Consider the following 21915-nt stretch of genomic DNA (forward strand, 5'->3'; position numbering starts at 1 on the left):
ATTCGATATATCCTCAACAGTATAAATTGAAATAAGTTGTGAAGGTTGAGAATTGAGATATTGTAATTGTTAAGTTGTGAAAAACTATATAGCATTTAATAATCAGAGATATTTATTATAAATTTTAAATATTAGGAAGATTCGTTTAGTAACCCAGTCCCAAAATAATATGCAAACAAAGCGGGGTAGAAAATTTAGGCCGTTGGTCTACCCATAACGGGCCAAGCCCAAGAAAAAGGATTCTGGGTCCATGAAGTCCATTAATATACTACTAGTATATATTTATCAGCGCTGCGATTAACCCTAACCATTCTGCTCCAGCGCTGCTGCTTCTTCGCCATCTCTCAAATTCGGCGTACAGGTGAGCTGCAAGATTTCCGATCAAATGGCGGCGACGGCCAAGACTGTTAAGGATGTGTCTCCTCACGAGTTCGTCAAAGCTTACGCCGCTCACCTCAAGCGGTCCGGCAAGGTCACATTTACTATGCGATTCCCTTTATTTATTTTCTTCTTTTCTTTTTTGAGGTTAATAGTATGGAAAATTATGCTCGCACAGCTGATATCTCCCGTTTTCTGGCGTTACAATTGATAGTTTCTCATTCTTGTGGTTTGCCTCCTTTTTTCGGGATATATTGCTTTCAGATGATTACGTACTAATCTCGTGCTGATAATTGAATTGAGGAATTACATATCGTGAGCATATCCAAATTCTCCCGAAAAACATGTACAAATTTGAATTATGAGGGTTTAGATTTGTGAATATTTTATGACGAAATTAAGTTTTAGTACTCTTATTTCGGAACTTATCGCTTCAAATAAACGAGTCAAGATTTTTGTATCATTTGATGGGTTATTACCATCAAAAGTTATGTTTACCCTCTTTTGTGGAATTGTTATGTTAATTGCTGTACTAGTTTATCTGGTAAAGCACTTTATGATGTCAAAAGTTACATTTTGATGTATCTCTAACTAATAATTCAGGTTGGTATAACTGATTATTTGCTTTGCCTTTGAACCTTTTAAAACAAATAGATGGAGCTTCCGGAGTGGACTGACATAGTGAAAACTGGTGTCCTCAAAGAGCTTGCTCCTTATGATCCCGACTGGTACTACATCAGGGCAGGTAATGATCTCATTTCCTGTCTCTTTACCGAGTTTGTTATTTTGTGTGGTTTTTATCTGCAATTAAGTTTTGGTTCCTCATGAGCTTAGTCAATCTCTCGAGCTTGATCCAAGCGCCCATAGTGCAAGTGCTTTCATTTATATTTGTACACCTTATTGTATTATATCATCTTATTCTTGTGTCTTAATACTCTTTTGCACTGTGTTTGAATATGCAAGCTTTGTAATGGTAGTTTCATGGTAAGTATTTGATAAATTCATTGGTGGATTGTACAGCTTCCATGGCCAGGAAGATATACCTCAGGGGAGGTATTGGTGTTGGCTCCTTCAGGAGAATATATGGTGGCAGCAAGAGGAATGGAAGTCGCCCACGTCACTTTGGCAAGAGCAGTGGTTCTGTGGCTCGTCACATCCTTCAGGAGTTGGAGAAGATGAACATAATTGAGATGGAACCAAGGGGGTAAGCTCATGATAGATATATTTCTTGCTTGGCCCTATACTATGATTGGTTAGCATTATATTTGGGAAATAGCTGCAAACTTATTGCAACCCTTTTCAATTTTTGGCAGTGGAAGAAGAATTACATCCAATGGCAGGAGGGATCTCGATCAAGTTTCTGGGAGAATCGTTGTTGTTGCGCCTTGAGTTGGGTTTGCTTCTTTTTAGCTTGTTTGGTCTGTTCTCAAAGTAAAAAAAGATGGTTCCACCATGATTTTGGGTTGAAATAGAAATCTTTCCATGTTTGATCAAATTTTGGGTCCTGATTATCTTCTCTGGATTTTGTTAAGTGATATTTAAATGTGGACACAGTACTTTTTTTTTGGAATATGTCTTGTCTTTGTTTTAATTTAACATAATGAATAGTTTTAGTTCTAGTAGTAGTGTTTTCTCGTTTGCTTTCGATTGTGGATTTAATTTGCTGGCATCTATCATATAAATGGGCGTATATTTTTTCTTAAAAAATTGTCTTGGTAGAATATTTAGAATATCTTCATATAGTTTAAAATGCTTTCGACCATCAAAAATTAAATTTTCTAAAATAGTAATTTTTATTAGTGAATACAAATGACTTATTGTTTATATGGCGAAATTAAGATATTAAGTGCTAGTTTTATTTTGCTTGTATAATGGCATTTATCCTTGCTCAAACTAATGGAGCATGACTAATCTCAACTAAGCTGCCAAATTAGACCTAAACTATATCTTCATATAGTTTAAAATGCTTTCGACCATCAAATATTTCTTTTTCATTTAACCAGATTTCGTAAAAAATAGACCTGTGAATACAAAAAAAGTAGGCATAAATGCTTAATACGATGGATTAAAATTGAACAAATACATGAACTTTTTGTCCATTCAAATCATTTCCATGAACTTTGAATGAGCTGGAAAAACACACTCGACTGTCACGAAATTCAGTTTCGCCCAAATCGTATCCTCTATGGTACACTTGAATATCTATGTCATCTAATCATTGATTACAGGATTGTCAGCGCCCTATACATCGTTCCGCGGTCGATAGGCCATTGAACACGCATCGGGCGTGCTATCGTCCGCCCCATTGCGGGCGACGCGGACGATAGCACGCCCGATGCAACGCGTATTCTTTTTTTTAATTCTTCAAAATTTATATATATACACCACACGGCGATTTTCCAAACCCAAATAGTCCCGACGAATTTTCGATGTTCGGTGTTGGTGCACGGTGCCCGGGTACAGACCCTGACGAATACCAGCCCTTCGACTCCAACACCCAGTACGATCTGGATTTCAGCACGGATTCTATGGGCTGTCAGACATAAAGCCGTTTCCCACCAGCGCCACCCCCTGCGACCGCGCCTCTGCCTCCGCCGTCGCCTCGGGCTCCGCCCCTAAGAAGAAGAGGAACAGGCTCTGCCCCTAAGAAGAAGAGGAACAGGCAAAGAGCCCAGAAGTTGCCGCCTCCGGGGAAGAATGAAAAATTCGCCCCAGGGAGGACGAACTACAACCAGGAGAAAACATTCTCCTGACGAAGTGTTGGGTTGATATTTCAGAGGACCAGGTGTTTACCAACAACCAAAAGCAAATCGCGTACTGAGAGCGCATCGCTGAGTGCTACAACGAGGCCAAGCCGGCGGCCGCCTACAAGGGCCATAGGGAGCAGCTTCGCAAGCACTGGGATCAGATGAAGAAGCAGCTCAATTTGTTCTCGGCGGAGTACGAGAAGTGCTTGAGGGAGCAGGGCAGTGGCGGGAGTTTGACTGATGTGAGCGATAGAGCGCTTGCGTCGTACATTTCATTGTACGACGAGTTCAAGCACTACACCTCCTGGCTAGACCTGCCCAAGGTTTACCGAACCGGTGGTTAAAATCAAAACCGTAGTCGGTTGCGGTTCCGAACTGAAACCGTGAGAATTTACCCGAACCGAAGCCTTCAATTTTTGAACCGTGGTTCAGTTCAGGTTAAAAAATTTTCGAACTGAAACCGTGCTAGAACCGCCGGTTTTGGGCAGTTCCAAACTGGAACCGCCAAAAGCCTCTGAAAAAACATGAAACCATGTCGGAATCGCAAAAAACCCTAAAAACCGCCGGAAAACCGTCGGTTCGGAATCAAAACTGACACCGGTGGTTTTAGAACTGTAACCGTAACCGCGAAACACCCTCGCGGTTTGGTTTCGGTTCGGCAATTTCCAAAACCGGAACCGACAGTTCTGAATCGTAACTGCCGGTTCCGGAACCGTGGGCACCTTTACTCCTGGTTAATCGTGAAGGACAAGCAGAATTTCTAAGGAGGGATTCTGCCCATATCGGTTGCGTCGATGAAAAGTGTGTCTCGCGCTTGCTGTCTATATCTTTACTCTATTGTGGCACATGCCTACGAGGAGTTGATGGCGGCCGCCAACCGAAGGACGTTGTTGGACACGCACAACTCCCTCAAGCAATGTAAGGACCCGGGTGAAGCCGAATACCTCAAGAGGATGATCGATGATCTCCAGCGCAAGTTGGGAATGATTTAGAGTATGCGCTTTTTATCTGTAGTGCACTTGTTTTTTATCTCCACTCTTGTAATTTTTTTTAATGAAGTAAATGTAGGATTTGCCTTAATTGTGGTGTTTTTTATTTTTTTTATTTTGCTTGATATATTTGCTTAATGAAGTAAATGTAGGATTTACCAACATAGTTTATGGAGGTTGAAACGACATTGTTTAGTCTACTAGAATGATTTTAATATTCTTTTCATATTTCTTGTGCTCTTAATTTATAGAAATCGTTGTCCCACTCTTCATGGCAAATTGGCAATTGAATACACATCCACGCACACAATATGACGGGTCATATTAAGATCCCATTTTTAAGGATCTCATAAGATGGTTTATGAAAATTCTTTTAATTCCACGAAATAATATCTAGTCCTGAAATGCAAGTTGGCGAACATCACATGGTGAAGCTCAAGCGACTCCATCCTGGCTGATAACACACCATAGGCTAAAAGGCTCCAAGCGTTCACTTAGTATGTATAATGGTCAATATTAGTCACAAAAAGTTATCCAAAAATAAGACAACTGAATTTTAATTATACTCCCTCCCCCCTCTCACAAGAATATGCATTATTTCATTTTTAGTCCGTCCAACAAGAATATGCAATTTCTAATTTTGAAAAGTTTTTTCTCTCTAATGAGGTGAGACACGTTCTCCACTAACAATACTTAATTACTTTTTCTCTCTACATCTCTCTTACTTTACCAATTTTACATTAAAATTCGTATCGTTCCTAAAGTGCATATTCTTTGGGGACGGAGGGAGTACAAGACAAAACCATATTTCCAATATAGATACTTATCGTGTGAATGCGGTAAGAAATAGTACTACAATACTGCTTTTTTTTTTGGCTCCATGTAAGGTCTAATCATAATGGTCTAATCATAATGGTCTAATCATAATAATTATGTGATGCTATACAATAAGCAATGAAGTTCTTGAAATATGCATGATATTGCTGCTGCTGTGGTCCGTGAGTTAGCATTCTTTTATTTGTGTCACATGTAATGATATGAGCTGGCTTTGTACATACTCTTCTTCATTTTGACACTTCATTTTATCTTATGAATTAATTTTACAGCCCCAATAAATATTGACTACTCTACTGTGCACAAGCCGAGCTCTTAGGCCATCCGCAATAGGGCGGATGATGGCACGCCTGATGGCGGGCATCGTCCGCGCCCGCCATCGTCCGCCCCATTGCGAGTGCGTGACATAGGCCGCGGACGATCGTCGCGCCCTATACTAAGGGCGCGGAGTATAGCGCGGACGATTGACATATTGACTACTCTACTGTGCACAAGCCGAGCTCTTAGGCCATCCGCAATGGGGCGGACGATGGCACGCCCGATGGCGGGCATCGTCCGTGCCCGCCATCGTCCGCCAATTGCGGGTGCGTGACATAGGCCGCGGACGATCGTCGCGCCCTATACTAAGGGCGCGGACGATGTCCATCGTCCGCGCCATTGCGACCTACGCGGACGATGGTCGTTGACGATGGCACGCGTTTTTTATTTTCTATTTAAATCTCGTTTCTCATTCATTTGTACATACGAACATATCGACTATCTATTTACATATTCTCTCTCAACATCAAACCAAAATGAATCTCGGCGACGACACCAATAGTTCTAGTTCGTCTGAGTCCGGTAGTTCGACGTCAGAAGCATTAGATGCAGCCGTTGAAGAGGCCATGGCGGCATGTTATGCGGCAATGCAGCGCGAGGAGGAGGCGGCGGCAGCGGCGGCTGAGCAAGTCCATAGGCCTATTCGACATAGGACGTATGTCCGACGCGACCACCCGGAAGCTCACAGACTTCTGGTTGAAGACTATTTTGCCGATCAACCACGATAGGGCCCGACTGTTTTCCGCCGCCGGTTTAGAATGTCGCGGTACCTTTTTCTCAGCATTGTTCGGACATTATCTTCACGTGATGAATACTTCACGTTCCGGGAGGACGGCATCGGCAAACCCGGCCTTACACCATTGCAAAAGTGCATGACTGCTATTCGTCAGTTGGCATACGGCACCACGGTGGACCTTTTTGACGAGTACCTCCACTGCGGGGATTCTACAGGCCGCGAGTGTCTGAAGTGCTTTTGTCGGGGGATAGTAGAGGCCTATGGTGACACATATTTGCGCAAGCCGACTGCCACTGATTGCCAGGGTCTGATGCAGATGCACGAGACGGCGCAAGGGTTTCCTGGGATGCTCGGGAGCATCGACTGTATGCACTGGCAGTGGAAGAATTGTCCGACGGCGTGGAAAGGCCAATTCACAAGTGGATACAAAGGCAGCCACCCGACGATGATCCTCGAAGCCGACGCTGACCATCGACTCTGGATCTGGCATTCTTACTTCGGCGTAGCCGGGTCGAACAACGACATTAACGTCCTCAACTCGTCCACCCTCTTCACCGAGCAATGTAACGGCAACGGCCCGACCATCGAGTTCACTGCCAACAGACGCCAATACCATATGGGGTACTACTTGGCCGATGGCATCTACCCACGGTGGCCAATTTTCCTAAAGACGATCAGCTACCCAATTGGTGAGAAGAGGGTTTTATTTGCGCAAAAGCAGGAGTCGGCGCAAAAGGATGTCAAGCGGGCATTTGGTGTGCTCCAATCATGGTGGGCAATTGTGAAAGGGCCGACTCGTTCCTGGTACAAGGAAGTCATCGCCGATGTCATATATGCGTGCATAATCATGCACAACATGATAGTCGAGAATGAAGGCGGAAGCATCGCCGATTGGAATGAAGATGACCGTGCATCTAGCTCGTCCGGCACGTCGACCGAGATACCGATAGAGGGTTACCGTTAGGCTTCAATGAGGTTCTATCTAGACAGGCCTCAATGCGCAACCAACAGGATCATGCGCAGCTCATGAGCGACATGATTGAAGAAGTGTGGGCTCGTAACCGCCGTCGCTGAGTTTGCGTTTTTTTTTAATTCGCATTGTAATGTATTAATTTTTATTAAATGAAATGAAGTTTTTGAAATTCGTATTTTAATTTATTAGTTTTTTTTAATTCGTATGGATTTTGTAAATATTAAAAAAATGATGATGTGGCGCGCCATAGGGCGCACCTTAGGGCGCCCACTGCAGGTGGTGAGGTAGGAGGATAAAACTGATGACGTGGCGCGCCATAGGGCGCCCCACTGCTGATGCCCTTAATTACAGCATGACACTGTTGAAATCTCCGAAAAAATCCTATAGGATTTGTGACGATTAAATGCAATTAGTTGGTAAGATGATTCTTCCTCCTCCAGTAGATCGAAAGTTCAAATTATTATGGGCTAAAATAGACTGGTTCACTTATTTTTTGGCTTCATATTCAATAATTCGCTGCAAATGACACAAAATCCTTAGGCCATCCGCAACGCTGTCTCTTATCCGTCTCATCTCTTAACTATTCATGGGCTCCATTGTACTTTTCACTCCATCTCTTAACTAAGAGACAGAACCTGCAACCCTCAATCTCTTATCCGTCTCTTAACCATCTCATCCCTTAACTATTCATTCAATTTTATTTTTTATTTTTATTTCCAACAAATTCAATTAATAAAAACACACTTCATTAAATAAAATAAAAATTAGAACTTAAAATCCTAAAAAAATTAAATAATTAAATTCGTGGCATAATAAATAAAAAAAACACAATTTAAAATACAATTTTATAGAAATTATAAAAACTACTCCGCCGGCGAATTATCCCCCGGAGGCGGTGGAGGCGGAATACCAAGATGTCCAGCCAGATACACAATGCCGGCATGATGGGCTTGAAATTGGGCAGGCGTCATGCGGGAAGTGTCCGCCATCGTGGCGGTGAAGTACATGGACATTAAGGAGGAGGGCGGCCCTTGAGAGCCCGCCTGGCTTAATTCACCTCGACCCCTCCTCCCTCTAGCCGCCTTCGCCGTCTTGGTCCCTTGCGGCCGACGGCACCAACGAAAGGACCCCCATGCATCGTCCGCCGTGCCCTCAACCTCCTGCGAGGTAACCTCTTGTGCGGCGCTGCCTGAACCGGCCCACTAGACGAGTATTGGCCACCCGCCGTGTGCTTTGTGCGCTTCGAGGTCGAGCCCGTGCTGGACTGGACACCGCCGGCCCACCTTGCCTCGTCTTTGACGACCTCCCAAACATCGACATGTTTGAATTCTTTGCCGGTGTCGTCGAAGTAGACTCGCAAAGCCGATATCAGAATGTCGACTCCCGTGGCTCCGCTTTGGTAATGAGCCGCTTCAGTCTTGTAGATGCCGCATAATTTTTTGACCTCTCTGTCGACTCGGTCATAGTGAGCGCGGAGCATCTTCAATGTGCGGCGGCGGGACCCATTCGGCTTAATCTCGTTGTAGGCCTTGGTGACCTTTTCCTAGAAGCACTTACGGGTTTGTTGATTCCCGATGATGGGATCGTACGAGAAGCTGATCCAGGCGTTGTACACAGTCATCTTGTCCTTGCGGCTGTACGGATGTCGGCCTACATCCTCATCCTCCTCGGCCACCTCCACCTCTTCCTCCACAGCGTCGAATGCCTTGGAGCTTCCACCGCCTCGTCCTCCTTCCGGAGTGGGTTCATCCGGATAATCCTCCATAATTCGCAGGGCGGAGGGACGGGCGTATGCATCCACATCAAAATGGGGTGGTTGGTACCCCGCTGGCGTCGACGAACCAGAACCCGAACCACCCAATACATTGTACATGCCCCCCAGTCGCCAAACGCGTTGATGTCAAACCCGCCGGAGCCGCCTTCGTTTCCGTCGCCGGACATTTTGTGATGAAAATTGGATAGGAATTGAAGATGATTTGGGAAGAATAGATGTGTGTTTGTGTGTGTAATGAGGATGAAATAGGAGTATTTATAGAGTAAAAAAATAAAAAAAAAAAGAAAAACGGTAATATTACCGTTTGTTTTTTTTAATTAAATTCGTTTTTTTTAAAAAATTGATTTATTGCGTCAGCATGACGAAGCCCACTCGCGGGCCGGTGAGTGGGTGTCATGCGTGGCGCCCGCGCGCACCACGTCGCCCGCACGTGGCGAGCTGGCTCACCATCCGTCTCGGTGGGACGGGCGTCTCGGCGGGATGGTGACGAGACGGGACGCTGCAACGCGTCCCGCGCGGGTCTCGTCTCGGAGGGACGAGATAAGAGACACCCGCGAGATGCGTTGCGGGTGCTCTTACAATATTTCAATGGTCTTACAATACAATCTCTATAGGAGTTTGTAGCTGATTAAACTTAAATATTCACCCAACATTGAAACCCAAAATTAAATGATGAATAGGTATATATAGGACCTGTTCTCCCATGTTGTCAATTTCCTTATCAGACGATACTCACAACATGAATCATTGAAAAGCTTGAACCTTTCCGCTCAAGCCAATCACGAGTCAGTTTTCAGTCGTCATATGTACGACGGGGAGATTGACAACAACACGACCAAGATAAAAGGCTTTGAAAGCCTTCTATTTTGAATTACAATGTCCGACAAATGTCTAAATCTCTTGAAAGACCATGAACAAATTTGAGTTCCAACATCATGTGAGTGTATATAAGAGTGTCCACAGTGGAGGAACCGCGGCCCGGGGCTCGGGTGCGCGGCCTCCACTGCAGAGAGCCACGAATCGCGGCTGAGGGCCGAGAGCCGCGGCCGCGGCCTTCACGCGGCTGAGCCGTGTGAGCCGCGGCCCACCACTGCAGGGAGCCACGAAACGGCGGCTGGGCCGCAAAATTTAAAATTTTTTTTTTGAAAATTCTTTTATAAATCCTACCATTTCCATTTCCATTTTTTCCACTCCATTTTACACTTGAACACTTCAAAACCCTAATTAAAATCCTACCACCCTAATTAAAATCCTACCAAAGATGCAAGGTGGAGATGGTGATTCCACTCCATTTTAATTTTCGAAAATTCTTTTATAAATCCTACCATTTCACGAAAATTTGTCTTTAATTCGCTTTTTTATTAAATTATGTTTATTTTCCAAATTATTAGGCTAATTAAATTTGTTGTAGTTAAATTAAAAAATATAATTAAAAAAAGTAAACAAATTAATTTTTTTTTTGGAGAGGGCCACATTTCGTGGCCCTTGTTGTTTTTGTTTATTTACCATTGCGGAAGGCCATGGAGAGCCATATTTCGTGACCGAGCCAACTTTGGTGGCCTTCAAGGGCCACCATTGTGGACACTCTAACTCTGAGCTCCAAACTCATGTAAAAAAAGAAGGCTAGATTTGTAAAAAAAACAAAGATCGATACAATATTGCAACAATTCCTCTTCGTACCTAAGTAGGTGATTACTTGTAAGCCAACTAGGCACTAGCTAGCTACAATGAATGAGGACCAATCATTACACCTCAAGGACATACTGAAACTCAAATCCATATAGTTTGTTCGAATATATACCAAACTAACAAACAACATTGTTCATGATATTGCTAGACTGTCCCAACGATGTAACATCTCATTGTACTGCAGAACTTCCATTTGTCACAATGTTTGATACCCTTTTCCTAAAACAACAATTTGCCCATCATTTTTTTTTACTCTCCGACATATCCTTAAACTTTCACATGTTAACTTTAAGTACAAATCAGCCTACATATCTCAACCACGCTCATGTCTCCCTAGCTATTGATTGCAAACAAGCTAAAGCTTAAAGGGAGCATAGTACCTTCAATAATGCTTTAACATTGGTCCTTTATGTTCTTTGAATACATAATTTTCCATTTTTTCCCAACCTTTGTAAATTTCAAGATAATTGTCACATTTGAGCATCACACGATTTATTCTTGTATGTGGTGTGGAAGCTAAGTAGAGATGACAAAATGCATAATTCCATAACTGCAATAATATTGATGTCTTCTACTTTTGGTGAAGTAAACAGTTAGTAAGAGGGATGACAACATCATTCTAAATTTATACACACATATAATAAGAAGACTTGTATTATAGTGATAATTACAGTGCTATATATGTACACCAATGCCATTCCCCATCTCAACGTTAGGAGACTTTAATCTTGACACAACAACCTCTCACAATATATTATTTTATTTATGCAAGTAATCAACTAAAAGATTCTTTCATAATGAGTCTAATGACACAATCATCATCTACCCTACAAAAGTACAAAGCATAATATTGTCTAATTAAACCAATGAAGGAAACACAATACACCAAAATAAATCTAAATTGAGAAATAAGGTGATAGAAATAAGCAAAAGCTCAAAGGCTTTTAGAATCTCTTTTGGTGCAGCAAAGGTACACAATTTGAATTGCTTCTTCACGTAGATAATTAAACACATGTTCCACTTAGAGGTTTGACCACAAAACTGACTTGAACATCAGAGTTGTTTTAGGTGGACTAGATATAAATTATGATACATACTGTATTTGGTAGGTTATGAAACCAAAAAATCCTTATAAGTTATAATCACCACCAACATTTTGAGTAGCTCGGATTATTGGCATAAGAGTCTTGCAATAGTATTATCACTTATCAGTAGTTCACATCCAACAACTACTCATGAACTAGCACTCTATATATGCAAATCTAGTGTGGTCCTCTCTCTATCTTTGATTCGGAGTGAGAGAGTGACGACTCTTCAAGGAGATCAATAGATCATTCGCCTGCTTCTTCATCATCACCAAGCTGGTCATGTATATACCTTTTTTTGGGTGTGATTCCCTGCAGCCTTTTTTGTGAAATTATATTAAGCAATACTATCATTACAGATCAGTAATCAAGAATGACAAGAGAAGTAGTAAGTAATTAAAGAAACATGAGCGAAGTAGTGTCATTAAAAAGCATAAATAAGCAGGCGTACAAGCACGTGTGACGATACTATTAAGCTTAGTTATGAAACCCCAGAGAAGGGTAATTTGATTATGATATACTCCACATGCACCAAATAGTAAAGAATCAATTGGGAATTTGATAAGATTTTGAGTGGCCATAATACACGTGGATGCGTGTCTGCCTCTCTTTCTTTTCTAATGGGTCGGCTGAAGCATTGATTTTAGTTTTGTACTAAGTACTAACACACCTCTTGTATAACTACATCCTCTCTATCTTTCACACACTATTTTCATCATTTAGCTTTAGAGGGACTTCCAATTCAACTGCTTGTTTTACACTAATGGAGTACTACTTTTCGAAAAGCTCTTACGCCTAAATGGATTCACATATATAGCTGAATTCAATAATAGAAGATGATTGGAAAAGATGAGTTGGAAGAGAAGAGCTCGGGCAAGGCGACATCAACATCAACATGGTCGAGGCTAAATGACCCTCGAATAGTCCGAGTGGCGAGAGCCATGGGCGGCAAGGACAGGCACAGCAAGGTCTGCACCGTCCGAGGTCTGAGAGACCGACGCGTGAGGCTGTCCGTCCCCACCGCCATTCAGCTCTACGATCTTCAAGACAGATTAGGCCTCAACCAGCCCAGCAAAGTCGTCGACTGGCTCCTCGACGCTGCCAAAAACGAGATCGACGACCTGCCTCCGCTGCAGATCCCTCCCCAAATGCTCAACCAATCTTGGGTAAGGAACCAAGAGCTAGTAACACAACATCATGATCAATTCCACCTCCAAAATCCTTCCTCCTTTGCAAATCTCAACACCACCACTAGCACCACCAGCAGCAGCAGCAGCTCCTTTGGGAGATGGGATCCTTCCAATTTGACCCTTTCCCAAACTCCAATTAGTCTCGGATTGGCTTCTCACCAACACCAAGACTTTCAGCCTCATCACCACCACCAGCTGCTGGTGTATCAAGCCGCGCAGCCCTATTTCATGCCTCAAATCAATGCAGCCTCCGACACTAAGAACCGGAGCTTCCACACCTCCGACTTGTCCAGTTCTTCGCATATTGTTAGACCGGTCGATTTCAACATGACTGTGGATCTTCTCCCCTCACACAACAGTGAGGCGGAAGACCTGAACAAGCGCGGCCACCTCTAAACTCACTGTGATTTCATGATTGATTCGAGCTTCTTGATTATAAGGTCATACTATATGTGATTGTTTTTTGGGGAATTTTCTTGTACTATATATATGTGCTATGTAGATTTTTCTGGAAATTTTCATGGAGTTACAAAGTGCATTACTTCTTTGGTTTCATCTTAAATCCAGAGGTTCTATATATTCTCTTGTGTATGTATGTATAGTCTAGCCTTCTAATTCTTTAAATTCTTAATTTTTTTTCTCTGCAAACCTAGACCTGAATCCCTCTCTCACTTTTCGTAACAAAAACCCTAGAATGGTCCCAGCTAAATTTCAATTTTCTTTATTACTATAAGTAAAGGGAGGTGGGGGAGTAAAAGGGTTTGTTATGAGTCATGAGATGAGTAAGACAGGAACAGTTATGGCAGCTTTACACGAGATCCAACAAAGTAAATCCAAAGAATAATCTTGAAGGGCTAGCTCCTCCCATGATGGAATAAGAGAAAATGAAAAAAATTGTGCCTAGTGTGAGTGGTCCAAATTAAGAAAAAGATACAGAGAGATAGGGCAAGGCGAGTAAAGTTAGTAAATTAGGGTTCTTTTATTATTCTCAGTGTTGTGTGTGCCGGTGAGGGTATTGATCATATGTAAGGACCACATGTACTCAAGTTCTTATAGGAGGTCCCCATTGCATAAGTGTTGTATTTATCACCATCAGCACATTCATTGAGTTATTTCATTTTTTAACCTTCCAGCAGTTCCATAATTTCCTCTTTTAATTTACTACATTTTCTTCACTGAGTTTACTTGGACTAATGGATTCAATGCTCATTAATTACTAGCTACATATTAATTGTCTTGATCTTTCATTTTCTATTTTCACGGATTTGAAAGTAGATACCAATAAGAATTAGATACCCTAGTGTGAGCTGGCATGCATAGAAATATATTAGTCCCTAGAAACCAAAACTATCGAACTCAAGTTTATAATGTTGCAATTAGCCAGAAGAAAAAAAAGTCAAATAGTACTCGATCTAGATTGTATATAGAGTTTTAAATTTCAGTACATATTAATATACGTGTATTACCCATTGGAATAGTTTGTATGCCAAAGAAAGCCTATTTGTATATCTTAACAAATAAAGCCAATTTTTAACAAATTAAACTATTATAGTGCGTATTGTTCCCTTCTCTTCCTTTATTATAAATTAAATGTCATAGTTTTACATCTAAAAGAAATCCTTATTTCAGATTAGGGATATCGACCAGGTCGGTAATCGGAGCTGTGATTTTATCGGGTTAGAAAAAATTTATTTCTAACCCTAAATGTTTGAGTTTTGAGCTAGCTCAACAAACTAATCTGACTACTTGCCCCAAAATTAACATATGATCAATCCAATGCATAATGATGAAACTTAGTCATATTTATAAAACATAAAATATTTAATCATGAGAATTTTGGGATATATATTTAAACTCAAACTTGGAATAAAACTATAAGAGCATCCACAATGGGGCGCCCTATAGTCCACCCTATATAACGCCTTATGCTCCGCCACATCATCATTCTATCCTCCTACCCTTCCACATGCAGTGGGACGCCCTAAAGTCCGCTCTATAATTTTAAACTATTGTTTTGTTAATTAATTTTATGTTTTCAAATATGTCATGCAAAATAAAAAAAAAGCACCACGATTTAAAGGCAAATCATACATTACTTAATTAAAAAAAAGATTACAAGAGTGGAAATAATTCACTACAGATAATAAAAAGAGCATACTCTAACATCATTCCCAACTTGCGGCGCAAATCATCGATCATCCACTTGAGGTATTCGGCTTCGTCCGGGTCCTCGCACTGCCTGAGGGCGTGGTGCGTGTCCAACAATGTCCTCCGGTTGGCGGCTGCCACCAACTCCGCGTAGGCATGTCCCGCAACCAAAGTCGGGGTCGGGGTTGGGGTCGCAATCGGGGTTGGGGCCGGGGCCTGTGAGGATGTCGCCTTCACCTTGCCCTTGTTCTTGGCAGCCTTGCTGCCAATGGGCCACCAGGAGGACATCGGTGTGCCGGAACTCTCACCCTCGTACATCAGCTGGTTGAGGTCCATCGGAGGTGCGCCGCTGTCGCTGCTTGTATAATCACCGGCGGCGGTGTTTTTCGCCCTCTTCGCCGTAGCGGATAGGGGCATAATCCCTCCTTGGAACTTATGTTTGTCCTTCAAGAGGAGCCATGAGTTGTAATGCTTGAAATCGCCGTACAATGAAATGTACGATGCAACCGCTCTATCGCGCACATCTGTCAAACTCTCGCCGCTGCCCTTCTCCCTCAAACACTTCTCGTACTCCGACAAGAACAAATTGACCTGCTTCTTCACCTGATCCCAGTGCTTGCGGAGCTACTCCCTATGACACTTGTAGGCAGCCGGCGGCTTGGCCTCATTGTAGCGATCAGCGATGCGCTCCTAGTACACGATTTGCTTTTGGTTGTTGGCAAATACCGGGTCCCCTGAAATATCAATCCAACACCTCGTCAAGACGATGGTTTCATCCGGGTTGTAGTTCGTCCTCCCTGGGGCGAACTCTTCATTCTTCTCCTGAAGCGGCAACTTCTGGGTCCTTTGTCTGTTCCGCTTCTTCTTGGTGGCGGAGCTCGAGGCGGCGGCGGCGGAGGAGGAGCCAGAGGCGCGGCGGGGTGGGGCGGGGGTGCGGGTAGGAGACAGATCCATGTCTGACAGCCCGTACGAATCCGTACTGAAATCGGGATCGTACTGGGTATTGGAGTTGAAGGGCCGGTATTCATCAGGGTCTGTACCCGGTCACCGTGCACCACCACCGAACATCGAACTATTCGGACTTGAGTAATCACCGGGATTCATTTTATAATAAGTGAAATAGTGAATGGAAGAGTGAAAGGAAGAGTGAAATGAAGTATAATTGTGGTGTATATATATAAATTTTGAAGAATGTAAAAAAAAGGGGAAAACGCATTGCATCATCCGCGGTATCGTCCGCGTCGCCCGCAGTGGGGCGGACGATGGATGTGCCATTGTCCGCATGGTTAGAGTGGCGGACGATAGTCCGCCCGATGCATCGGACGGACTATCGTCTGCCCCACTGTGGATGCTCTACTAACGTTTGATAAATCTTGCGTCGTTGAATAATTTAACATATGCGAATAGGTTAGGGTAGATCATGACATTGAAACCGAACATCTAATTTATAATTTTAAAATTAAAAAAAATATATATACATCTAAAAAAATTTCAAAGCAATGTTATAGAATTAAAAATGTTTCTTATGTTAATTTGAATTTAACAAATACACCAGCCGGTTAACTCAAGGTAGCCTTGCACACCTCAGGTGAGGTTGGGGATGACTCAACTACATCTGGAATTTTTTTCATGGGATGAGGAACATGCATATCACAAAATACAACAAATTATTCTCTATTATCAAATGATTTGTCATAATTAAAATTAAGGTAACCTGTCAATTACTTTCTTTGTTTACAAAATTGATTTAACCTAATTGATAGAACTAAAACGCACATCTTAGATAAAAATCCTGGATAAAAAAAAGTTAACAATAACATGATAATTTATTATACTCCTATAAATCATTCATATCTTAGGCCACCCACAACGCGTCACGCGGGTGGCCCGGACCCGTCACGCAGGGACGGGATGGCAGCGCGACGCGTTGCGGCGCCCCATCTCGTCCCCAGCCCGTCACCATCTCGTCACGAAACCCGTTCCGCCGGGACGTAACGCGGGACAGCTCGCCACGCGCCGCGGCGACGTGGCGCGCTCCCAGGCTATGCGTGACGCCCACTCGCCGGCCCGCGAGTGGGCGTCGTCATGCTGACGCAATAATTAAATTTAAAAAAAAATAAAATTAAATAAAAAACAAATTAAAAAGTGAAACGGTAATGTTACCGTTTAAAAGAGCCGTTTTCAATTTTTATTTATTATTTTTTTATTTTTTTACTCTATAAATACTCCTAATTCATCCTCATTTCACACACAACTACACATCTATTCTTCCAAATTCATCTCCATTTTCTCTCCAACTTTTATCTAACATCTAATCACAAAATGTCCGACGACGGAACCTCCGGCGGTAGCGGCTCCGGCGCGTGGGATCTAAACGCGTTCGGCGACTGGGGGAGCATGTATAACACATTGGGTGGTTCCGGTTCGTCGACCCCGGGCACCCAGGGTTCGGGCACGCCGGGGGGTACCAACCACCCAATTTTGATGTTGATGCATACGCCCTTCCCTCCGCCCCGCGGTATTCGCAGGAATTATCCCAGATTTGGGAGGATTATCCGGTTCAACCCACTCCGGAAGAAGGCCGAGGCCGGGGAGGCTCCAGGGCGGAGGCGGAGGCGGCGGAGGAGGAGGATGAGGATCTAGGCCGGCATCCGTACATCCCTAAAGAAACGTTGGCGGTGTACAACGCCTGGATCAGCGTCTCGTACGGTCCCATCGTCGGGAATCAACAACCCCGGAAGTGCTTCTAGGAAAAGGTCACTGAGGCCTACTGAAAGAGAACCAGGGGTGCGTAGGTGTCGTTCAAGCAAGGATATATCCTACTGGTCAGGATAGAGATCCTAACTAAGCCTAGACCCTGGTTTTAAAGATTCCTCAACACACTCCTACTGATCAGTATAGTGGTGATAAGGGTCGAATCCCACAGAGATGGTGCGTTTAAACTACCGCGGTGATATTTGGAAAGGTTTGGTTAGCTACCACGCTTGGGTTGAGTGTCTACCTAGACGGGAAATTAAGATGGTGTCCTACTAACTAGGAAGGGTGAATGGTGGTCGACATGTGGTGGTGTACGTGGAATTATGGTGGATGCGGTGTAACAGAAAATATGCGGAAAGTACTAGGTTTCTATAAAAGGCTAAACAGAAAAGCAGAGAATAAGTGGTAGTTGTGCTAACTAGGCTGACAGATCTGCAGGGTGTACTAAAGGTGAAGGACAAAAAGCAAAAAAAAGCATCTAAAAAACAAAAGTGGTCCCAAACTTGGATATGGACATCATCTTCTTCAACAAACACAAACTAAAATCAGAAAACAAACCAGATTCAGCACCATAAAAACACAGATTAATAACTCACGAACATAGATCTACAATCAAAAATTTCAAATCGAAAATCAAACATCGAAACTGAAATCCCGCCTACTGATCAGCATGGAAGAAGACAAGAAACACATAACTGCACCTTGCATAAAACAAACCTCTATGAAATAAAAGTAAACAGATTATGCTAACTCGAAGAAATAAACTACTAACTGGAAACACACGATTCGATACTCAAAACGACCAGAAACTCTAGATCTAAGCTAACTAGGCAGAAGGAAAAGAGATCAGCGAGGTAAACTGAACAGAAAACAATTTCATAGCATAAAACAAGTTCGGATCTGCAAACAAAGTACTTCTAGGTAATGAAATTCAAAAGCAAACAAAGATCCAGCGTAAGGAAAAACAAGCAATTAAACTACGAAAACGAAATAAAAGTGTTTTGCCACGCCGGGCGATGGAACTTCTAACTACGATCTTGCTGACTAGATGAGAACGTCTGTAACTCTGGGAACTTCCTGATCTTCAAGTGACCATGGCAGTGGCGAGGAACGAGACTCTGGACTGGGCTGAAAAACTGAACTACCGAGAGATTTCTACCTAAGAGTGATGATGATGAATGAGTTTTCTCTCTCTCCAAGTGGCTTCCTTTTATAGGGAGGCTTACCCTTGATTTTAGGGTAAAACCTTGTGGTGAGATGACTTCTTTGTCCTTAATTGTGGTTGATCAGTCCCATCTATCCTTCTTCTCCATCTCGAGCCATTTTTGCATGTATACTGGTCAGTACGTAATCGTCCTGACGCCCTTTTCACCTGAAGTATCTGAAGCTTTGCCTACTGGCTAGAACACTCAACCTGCACGCTTAAGCAACTTGTTTTGCAGATAAAGTTCAAATATGCACATCATACTGACCAGTAACCAAGGCCTAGAATACGACTTATCAAACTGCTCACACTTAGCACATGCTTGTCCTCAAGCGTGAAGAACAAACCACAAAAAAAAGAAATAAGTCGAATTCTAGCCTGGTTACTCCCCTGACCGACTCCACCTAAACTAGACTCTATACTACGACGCAAAGAAAAACACTTGAACAAACATAGAAAAAACACACAAACAAACATAAAAAGACTAAAACACAAAGATCGGGCTATATTTTCAACCATCCCTCCCCTCGGGATCAGGTGCAATCCGGCCTTAGACAGCCTTGAACTTCTGCCGCCCCCCTTTTCTTTCCTAGTCAGTATATCCGCTTGTCAAGATCGCCCAAACTATCGGCCAAACACTAGGTTCACTCAGTCTCTCATACCTCACCAGGAATGTTAGGACCGCATTCTCTCAATATGCTCAACCACAATTGCTTCGGACTTAGATCTCACGTGCAGCTACCGAAGGACTTAAAGGTTTGTACTGGGGTTATTGGCTTGTAGTGTTTTGGGGTAGACATTCCTAAGGCTCTAAGTTTTCAAAACCTCTTCTTTATTGATGTGGGGGGGAACTGTGTGCATTAGGGCTCTTGGTTGTTGCTTCTCTTGGCTGACGCTTCTGGCTATGATCTCCAACTGGTCAGTAGCTTCTTGTGGCTTCGCCACCCTTATTCCTTCTTCATTTTTTGTGGCCGAGTTTTTTTTTTTTTTTTTTTTTTTTCCTGACCATTTTCTTCATATCCTCTCTTCTTCTCTTTTTTTCTTTTTCCCTCGTGGCTTAGCCACCCTTATACCTTCTTTTTGGGCCTGGGATGACTCCCTGACCGATTTTCTTCCAAACTTTCTTGTCCAGCTGGATTCTGCTTTCTTGTACACCCTTCTAGCCAGTAAGCTTCATTCGCTTCATGCCTTGCACATACACATTCCCAGTGGCTAGGGGTATTTATCTGGGTACAAAGAGTTAGAAAAGAGGTTCTAAAGGTGTTTTTTTTGGGGGGGGTTCCTACTGCCTTCAGTGTTGCTACACGCAGTCACTTCACCCTAGGAAATTTGTGGCAGCCGCTCTTTTGTTTTCTAAACATGTGGAAAGTGGTTCCACTTAAAGCTTATAACTCACATTTTAAGAGGGCTTTCGTGTTTGGCTCTAAGTATGGGCTTTTCTCTCATACTCACATCATCTATCCTGACTAGGAGGTACTAATAGAGATGGTTTCGGTTTTCCAGCATGTCCTATCTTCCTCAATTCCCCTCACCGTCAGCTCAAGACAGTTGAGTTTTAAGCCCAATCAACACACAAAATAAAAAAACTAGACCTAACAAGACACTAACACAAGCACAAACACAAACCACACATATACACATACATCATATTGGCCATTGCGTCCCCCCTCCCACTTCACAAGTGTCTGCCCTCAGATAGGGTTGTGAAGTGGAAAAGGTAATGGCCAGTATGATGGACACATAGACAAACAGACAAAAACAACATATTAAAACTAAAACTTCTCACACTTAGACTATGGAATGGGCTAAGTGGGAGAGTTTAAAAACCTAAACAGAAACCAACAAACAAAACACACATATATACAAAACTCCTCACACTTAGGCCATACAATGGGCTAAGTGTGAGCCAACATGCTTACGAAAAAGAAAACAGAAAACACAAACACATGCGCCAAAAAGACAAACCCTTAACTTCTCACACTTAGACTATAAAATAGGCTAAGTGTTATGAATGGGGTTTGCGCACAAACAGAAATTATACTACCTAAATAAACACAACACAAACAGAAATACGGAAAACTAAAAACATAAAAAAAACTAACTGGTCAGTAGGTGTGGTGGTCACTTGTTCCTCCTGCTCCTTCGCGGGGCAGGTTGTGGTGCAGGTGGTTCTACCGGTTTCTCCTCCTCATTCTCGGATTGCTTGTTCCCAGATTCTGCCGACTCTTGTTCCGCCTCTAGTTTCTGCTCTGCTTTTGTCGTCTCGGTTAATACCTCCTCTGATACTCGTGGTTCATTAGCTCGGCCTCCATGGCCACTTGGTTCAACAGCTTCCTCTTGGCCTCGTTGTGTTAACTCCATCAATATCTCGTCTATCACGGACGCCATCCTGGCCATTTCTGTTATCAACCGGTGGTTTTCCTCTCCTAGCCTGGTAACAATCGTCTCCAAAGCTTCTTGCTTCTGACTCTGCCTCGTCTGTCCTGCAGACTCCTTCAGGATTCGTTCCATTACCGATGCCAATCGCACCACCTCCGCTTTCAACTGCTGATTCTCTTCTTTCACTTCTTCCATCGCTTTCTCCATCCTTTCGCGACGCTGCTCTTGTTCTGAAACTTCCTGGGCTGCTGCTACCCTTCCGGTAGGCAAAGCTTCCTCCCCCATTGCATAGAAGCGGGGCACACCCTGCCTCAAATAGACCGTGTTCGTGCGGACGAACAACAGTGTGTCAAACATTCCCGGGGCGTCCACCATGCTTAACGGGGAGAGGTCTTCAGCCTCTCTGACGATGATATTGTTCTTCACGAACATTCCCAAGATGTGGCAGAGGGAAAGATTCCGTGCGGGATGGGTAGCTATTTGGTGGCACTGGTATGCCGTCCAAAATCCCAAGTGCAATTTCCTGCCCTTCTTGGCACACCACAAGATGTACAACTCCGTCATTGATGTTCTCACAGCCGAATTCGACTGCCCCAAAAGGTTGAAATCTAAGAACAGTTGAACTAAGCGTAAAATAGGGTCGTTGAAATGGATGGACCGCAAGAGGGTGGACTGGAACTCTCCTGAAGCTGGGTGAGTCAACTCCCCCCAAGC

The 21915-nt window shown here is 43.2% G+C and overlaps 2 protein-coding genes across 2 annotated transcripts; both read left to right on the plus strand.

Annotated features, from left to right (window-relative positions):
* Positions 1–302: 302 nt before the first annotated feature.
* Positions 303–1997, plus strand: LOC121806230 (40S ribosomal protein S19-1-like). The gene is made up of 4 exons (XM_042206203.1): positions 303–472; positions 1033–1123; positions 1399–1582; positions 1692–1997. The coding sequence occupies exons 1-4, from the start codon at positions 386–388 to the stop codon at positions 1765–1767; spliced, it is 438 nt and encodes a 145-aa protein (XP_042062137.1). The 5' UTR covers positions 303–385; the 3' UTR covers positions 1768–1997.
* A 9745-nt stretch (positions 1998–11742) lies between these two features.
* Positions 11743–13275, plus strand: LOC121806784 (transcription factor TCP13-like). Its single transcript, XM_042206932.1, has one exon. The coding sequence runs from the start codon at positions 12360–12362 to the stop codon at positions 13107–13109; it is 750 nt and encodes a 249-aa protein (XP_042062866.1). The 5' UTR covers positions 11743–12359; the 3' UTR covers positions 13110–13275.
* Positions 13276–21915: the final 8640 nt, after the last annotated feature.

This window comes from Salvia splendens, chromosome 6 (genome assembly GCF_004379255.2).
Source record: "Salvia splendens isolate huo1 chromosome 6, SspV2, whole genome shotgun sequence".
Taxonomy (NCBI): domain Eukaryota; kingdom Viridiplantae; phylum Streptophyta; class Magnoliopsida; order Lamiales; family Lamiaceae; genus Salvia; species Salvia splendens.